Source organism: Equus przewalskii, chromosome 19 (assembly GCF_037783145.1).
Source record: "Equus przewalskii isolate Varuska chromosome 19, EquPr2, whole genome shotgun sequence".
In the NCBI taxonomy this organism is placed as follows: domain Eukaryota; kingdom Metazoa; phylum Chordata; class Mammalia; order Perissodactyla; family Equidae; genus Equus; species Equus przewalskii.
Window position 1 is genome coordinate 29,445,440 of NC_091849.1, and position 6,639 is coordinate 29,452,078.

The following is a 6,639-nucleotide window of genomic DNA, read 5'->3' on the forward strand; positions in this document are numbered from 1 at the left end:
TGTGTTCATCATGATCATCACACTAGATGGTAAGTAGAAGGAACATGGACATCGGAAGCAGCCTAGGGAGAGATTCACCACAGATTAGTAGTCAGTAGTCAGTAGTCAGCAGTATAATGGGTTGTATTAATAGAAGTAGAGTACCTCAAACAAAGAAGGTGATAGTTCTGATCTACCAAGGGTTGGTTATACCAAACCTGGGGTGGATTGCACTTATTTTTAGGCACTATACACAGTCAAAGAAAGAGGAAGGAGGGTCAGAGTGAAATCTGTCTTCAAATATCTGAAGGGCTATCACGTGGGAGGCAGATTAGATTTCTCCTTGTGTCCTGGGAGCACAGCGTGAACCAAGAGAGCGCTGAAAGAGCGCTGATTTGGAAAGCAGACAGGCCTGAGTACAAGTCCCACATAGTCACTCACCGGCCGTGACCGTGGGACAATTTAGCCTTTCTATGTTCATTCATCTATAAAATGGAGATTCGATCTTCTCATAGAGTCTGGTAAATATATCAACTATGGATACTACTATATGGCTATCTTCCTAAACTAAGAGTTCAGATCTGTAAACGAGATTACATCGATACTTTGTAAGTGCTTCCAACCCTTCCCCCACCCCACTCCCTCACGCCCGGGTTTTCCTTTGCTCCTAAGGAATAATGAGACCCTCCTGTATTTCGTCCTTCCAAACATTCTGAGTGTTTTCCTTCCTTAGGCCAACCACAGCTCAGAGGAGCGCTTCCTCCTGCTGGGTTTCTCCGACTGGCCCTCCCTGCAGCCTGTCCTCTTCGCCCTTGTCCTTCTCTGCTACCTCCTGACTCTGACGGGCAACTCGGCGCTCGTGCTGCTGGCAGTGCGCGACCCGCGCCTGCACACGCCCATGTACTACTTCCTCTGTCACCTGGCCCTGGTGGACGCGGGCTTCACCACCAGCGTGGTGCCGCCGCTGCTGGCGAACCTCCGCGGCCCGGCGCTGAGGCTGCAGCGCCACGGCTGCATGGCCCAGCTGTGCGCGTCCCTGGCGCTGGGCTCGGTCGAGTGCGTCCTCCTGGCCGTGATGGCGCTGGACCGCGCCACCGCAGTGTGCCGCCCGCTGCGCTACACCGGGCTCGCCTCGCCGCGCCTCTGCCGCGCTCTGGCCGGCGCCTCCTGGCTCGGCGGCCTCACCAACTCTGCAGCGCAAACGGCACTCTTGGCTGCGCGGCCGCTGTGCGCGCCCCTCCGGGTGGACCACTTCATCTGCGAGCTGCCCGCGCTGCTCAAGCTGGCCTGCGGCGGCCACCGAAACGCCACCGAAGGCCAGATGTTCGCCGCCCGCGTGCTCATCTTGCTGGTGCCGTCCGCCGTCATCCTGGCCTCGTATGGCGCCGTGGCCCGCGCTGTGTGGGGCATGCGGTCCAGCGGGGGCCGGAGGAAAGCGGTGGGCACGTGTGGGTCTCACCTGACAGCCGTCTGCCTGTTCTACGGCTCAGCCATCTACACCTACCTGCAACCCACGCACAGCTACAACCAGGGGCAGGGCAAGTTCGTTTCGCTTTTCTACACTGTAGGCACACCGGCCCTCAACCCGCTCATCTACACCCTCAGGAATAAGGAAGTGAAGGGGGCAGCGAGGAGGCTCCTAGGGAGTCTGGGGAGAGGGCAAGCTGGACAGTGAGTAGGTCGCGGAGGGAAGATACTGTTAGCCCAGGGCCCAAGGATGGGAATGTCCATTGGAAAGTCAACCAGTTTGGCCTTCAGGCTGATCATTTCTGTATGAGGAACTGCAAGGTTTGTCCTCAGGGAGTCCAAGGTTAACGGGGGAGATCCCGTCCTCCTGTCTGCAAATGTTCCTGTGCTTGGGGATAATCCCTATATCCTCTACTTATACAGATTTAGGGAGGGAGAAATGACCCTTGGGCTTTCTCCTAAACTGATGAAAAGAGAACGCGTGATTTGGGGAAGACCTTCTTCATTCTCAGGGGGTGCTGTAACCACCCCTCAAGAGTCCATATGCTGGAAAGATGATGTATGGCGTGACGCTTAACTTCAGCTTTCTGCGAGTCTGATGGAAGAGACCAGGGAAGACCCCGTGATGTCTGCCTTTAGGTGTCTCTCAAGTTGACAAGGAGACCATAGACTCTACCTTACAGGAGACCCCAGCCAGACAAAGGAGCCATGGTCTCTCATCTCAGGAAATCAGTCCAAGCCAGTGCCCACCTAGCCAGGTGACTAGTGCCCACCACAGAGCACCTGACCCATAAGTGTAATAAGAAACACCCATAAGTGTGGGTTGTGCTGGGGAGGGTCAAAATGGGAAACTCTTCTGCAGGAAGTGGTTCTTGAGCAAGTTTTAAAGAAGAGAAGGGACTAGACTAGTGGAGAAGAAGGTGGACATGTCTCAGGCTGGGAGAAAAACACATGCAGTAACGATACATGAGAGAGGGACAGTGAAACAGAGGAGTAAATGAAGGGAGTAAAATGGAGGAAGGGTCTGGAGTTCTCAAGAGAGGAACAGACCCCTGGTGGTGAAGGAAGCAGAGAGCTCTATCAGCCAGAACCTGGGCAGAGTGTTGGGGTCAACCCAGAGACCAGCCCCTACGCCCCTCACCCAAACTGAGACCTCCAACCTAGAGAAGACCCACTAGACCCTAAGGAAGGCACGACAGACATTGTTCCACAGTCCCCCACCTTTCAGGAAGTCCGTTGCCTCTCGAAGCACATCTGCCCCCAAGGAGCCCCCACTAGAAACATGAAATCTCTGGATCTCCAGGAAAAATAGCTTTCTATGCCCACCATCATCCCCAGAAATAAGAACAGTTTAATTGGGTTTAATTAGAGAGTAAGAGGAGGCAGAGTACCAGGTTTTATTTCATACCAAATAGCTTTAAGTAAGGAGAAGAGAATTAGTTGAATTGTGTTCCTAAATTCTTTATTAATTAGATTGTAATCATGTCAGAGTAATTAATTCACTTCATAATAAATCATTTCACTGTTCTCTATAAGTAGAAATTTAATTTGGTTCAACAATTATTGAGTGATATAATACATGAAGCACTGGGCTAAACTAAGTGGAAACATAGAAATTAGTGAAACATGAATCTCAACCTAAAATTCACTATCTTGTTGGATGGGAAAGAAAATAGGAGTTTTTCTATAAATCAGAGGGAACCAAGAAGCAAGCTGGCTTTGAATGCTATCTCTAATGTGCCTTAAAAATATATTTTGTTGTAAGTAATATGTGATACGCAATCGTACCACTTAATCAATGGTTAGAATCAAAGAATCATAGTTGGAAAGTATTCTGTAGTCTCCCTCCCTACTTCACCCCAAATCTCCTGCTATTTTTCTCTTTCTCATTAGTTTCGGGAAATAATCAATGGATGTGGTTGGTGAGTTAGAGCTAAAAGGAAATAAACTCCTTTGCTCCTCATATCACCCCCGCCCCAGGCTGGTCAACCCCCAATGCAGTGGGATGTCAGGAAGAGTAAACTGTCCTTTCTGATGCCATAATCTGCCATGGTCTTCCCATCTTCCAGTTTCTTTCCATTGCAAGTCACGATCTGTTTCTTAGGAGATATGGCGGTCTTGGCCTTGATCATCTCTTTCACCTGGGCCACTGAGCTGGACCTTCGCACCTGGAGGAGGTACCTTTGCCCCTCATCACCCGACTCCACCAGAGTCACGTTCAACTCCTCATCACTGGGCTTCACCACCTTCAGGGTGAGGTGGATGGTCGTCTCCTTGTCAATGCCATAAGATGATAGCTTTCTCATGGGCTTAAGAGTCTTCGAGCCCAGGAGAAGAATCTGGTCCTGCACGGGAACCTTGGTCTTAGACCGGACATGTTCGTTAATCTTCTTCACTCTGTCATACGAGTTGGCATTGAAGGTCATCAATTTCCATTGCTCAGAATGGACATTCACCTGGACAACAAAGGTCAAGAGACAGTTGCCTAGATTGCCTGCCACCCTTTACACCTCTTGTTTCCCCTCCCCAATTGCTCCTGCCCTTCTGATCCTCTAGCTTTTTTACAACAAGCTGTGTCCCTCCCTTTCTTGGAACCTCTCTTTTTGAATTTCCAGGTTATAACACAAACAATAAAAACAGTCTTATCCCTTTATAGCTATACCTCTTATCCATCTCAAAATGTCATTTATGATTTCCCACCTTATTCACGTGCATCCTGTCCAGAGAAACTTCATCAAATGTTAAAAACTAAATACAACTACAAGGCATCCAAAGATGTACATCAGACTCTAAAAACAACTCCCAAAGAGAATTTCCATAACTTGACATCCTAACAGGATACTCACACGGTTGCCCTCCATGACTTCTTTAGAAGGAAACCCTGGTTAGGACACTTATTCTCTGTACTGTTAGTTTCTTTTTTAATGTTTTCTTGCTTTAAAATAATAATTTCCATATTACAGTGACACTATGTTCAATATTACTTGTCCATCTGTATTTCCTGTGTTTTTGTATCTGCCTATTGTACAATATGATCCCTTCCTTTAATTAGACCAGGACCTCGCTCACAGAAGGTAGGAACTACATCTCAGCCTTACTTCAATAATCTGAAAATGAGGAAGCTCACTCCTGTGGTGTCACTTGAAAGCCTGGGAGGACCTCCCTAATGCTCTGTTCAAAAATGCCTTCTCAATCTAGATGTCACAGGCGTTTATTCACTGGACTGTCACTCCTCTGTGCAAAGCACTGCCCTCATTCCAGGTTCTCTTTCAAGTGCATCTATTCTTATATAAGGTAATGTCAGATCAATAACAACTTAGGGTAAATGAGTTTTGTGAACCTCTCCTTTTGGAGGAGAAGGAAGCTTAAGTTTAAGAACTCTGGACCCTTAAAAAGGATAAGGGACAGAGGGCTCAAAACAGTATTTCCATAGTTCCAAATCTCACCAGCCCTGTTGAGCACAAAGCCCACTCCAACTTCCTACCGTTTATCCCTAACAGTGGCCAGTCCAAGGTCTGACATAAAAGAGAACTCAGGAGCCAAATGACCAGCTTCTCTTCAGAGAACTTTCCTTCACATTCTGTAGATATCAATGCCTCTCTTACCCCCTTCACAATGCCTTCCCAGACACCCTACCTCCCTGAGCACTGTCCTTCATCCATCCCTGAACTCTCTCCCCAGCTCTTGGAGCTGCTTTCCCTTTCTCCATCCCCATTATCAAATCCCAAACTTACGCAGAGGCCAGAAGCCATCTCAGCAATCAAGGGAGTAGAAACAGGAGTCTGAGGAGACTGAGAGCGCACCCAGCTTATGTACAAGCAGCTGAGTTGGAAATCCCCTTCCTGGACTGTTGTGTTTGTCTAGATTTCCTCTGCACTTTGTTCTTGCATAACCTCATGAATTTTCTTTCACTTTTGCTTAAGTAGAGTCAACAAAGAAGACCTTTTGTTCAAGCCCTTCTCCCTCAGCCAGTACATTTGGCCTCCTTATTCCAAACATGGGATGGTGCTTCTCTGTTAAGAATTTTTCTCTGATTAACCCACCACTCCAAGTCCTGACTTATGACCATTCCGCCTGCTTCCCTGGGCCCTCACTGACTTGAAGACCTTTAATAGTTGGTTGTCCTCTCCTCCTGCTTTTCAGACCCACCCCCGCCCCCATCAGTCAGGGGCCTTCCTGAGAACATGTATGCCCAGGAGAGGACAGAGCTGGTGTGCAGTGATGTGACTGTGAGCAGCCTGTTCACACTAGCCCGGCAGGATGTGTGAAGCAGGCTTGAGAAGACAAAGTATAAATAACCCTGGACTAAGAAGTGTCGAGGGTGCCACTTACTACATTACCTTGGGCAAGTCTGTGCACCTCCTTAGATGTTGGTTTTCTGATCTATAAAATGAGATGATTGAGAGAACTCCTAAATGTCTTCCAGGCTCAGACAACTTTGTGTATAAAATGTCCTTTACAAAGAAATTTAGACTCTTGGGTCTTGAGGTCCACCACATACTTTCCCGTCCCAGAATCTGCAAACCAAATCTGCTACTTGAGAACAATCCAAAGCCTACAGTCAAATGCTTACTCCACCTTCCATACACTAAAACCATCACACATCCACTCTCACACCTCAGTGCCTCTGTTTCCCCAGCTGTCCTCCTGGGCTCTCCTCCCACTGTGATCACAGATACCTAAGGTGCTGCTCACTCCCTGGCCCTTGAGATTGGGATAGGGACAAAAAGAAGGTGCATGAGCTGTGTGCCCTCAGAGAATTTGCTCAATATCACTCTGATCCTGCTAACATTCCAAATTAATCACTCCTCTCTCCCAGACTCTCAGGACATTGCCACAAAAAAAATATTTTTTCAAAAAAGCATTTATTAAAAGTGCTCCAAACATTTTTCAAAGTAAAAAGTTCATGAAAGGGGCTGGCCCCCTGGCATTGTGGTTGGGTTCATGCACTCTGCTTCAGCGGCCTGGGTTCGCCATTTGGGATCCTAGGCACAGACCTACACACCACTCATCAGGCCATGCTGAGGTGGCATCCCACATGGAAGAACCAGACAGATGTACAACTAGGATCTGCGATTATGTACTGGGGCTTTGGGGAGAAAAAAAAAATGAGGAAGACTGGCAAAAGATGTTAGCTCAGGACCAATCTTCCTCACCAAAACAAGGACACTTAAAAAAAAAAAAGCTAGTAAA

The 6,639-nt window shown here is 48.0% G+C and overlaps 2 protein-coding genes across 2 annotated transcripts; one reads left to right on the forward strand and one right to left on the reverse strand.

Annotated features, from left to right (window-relative positions):
• Positions 1-406: 406 nt before the first annotated feature.
• LOC103563894 (putative olfactory receptor 2I1) lies at positions 407-2,978 on the forward strand. The gene is made up of 2 exons (XM_070584278.1): positions 407-500; positions 713-2,978. The coding sequence occupies exon 2, from the start codon at positions 878-880 to the stop codon at positions 1,652-1,654; it is 777 nt and encodes a 258-aa protein (XP_070440379.1). The 5' UTR covers positions 407-500; positions 713-877; the 3' UTR covers positions 1,655-2,978.
• UBD (ubiquitin D) lies at positions 2,892-5,662 on the reverse strand. The gene is made up of 2 exons (XM_008539352.2): positions 5,181-5,662; positions 2,892-3,902 (listed from the first exon to the last, which is right to left on the reverse strand). Exons 1-2 carry the CDS (start codon positions 5,196-5,198, stop codon positions 3,432-3,434), a joined length of 489 nt encoding a protein of 162 aa, XP_008537574.1. The 5' UTR covers positions 5,199-5,662; the 3' UTR covers positions 2,892-3,431.
• Between the last annotated feature and the right edge of the window lie 977 nt (positions 5,663-6,639).

Coding starts and splice junctions, on each gene's coding strand:
- LOC103563894 (XM_070584278.1), top strand. CDS start 878: ATGTACTACTTCCTCTGTCACCTGGCCCTGGTGGACGCGGGCTTCACC.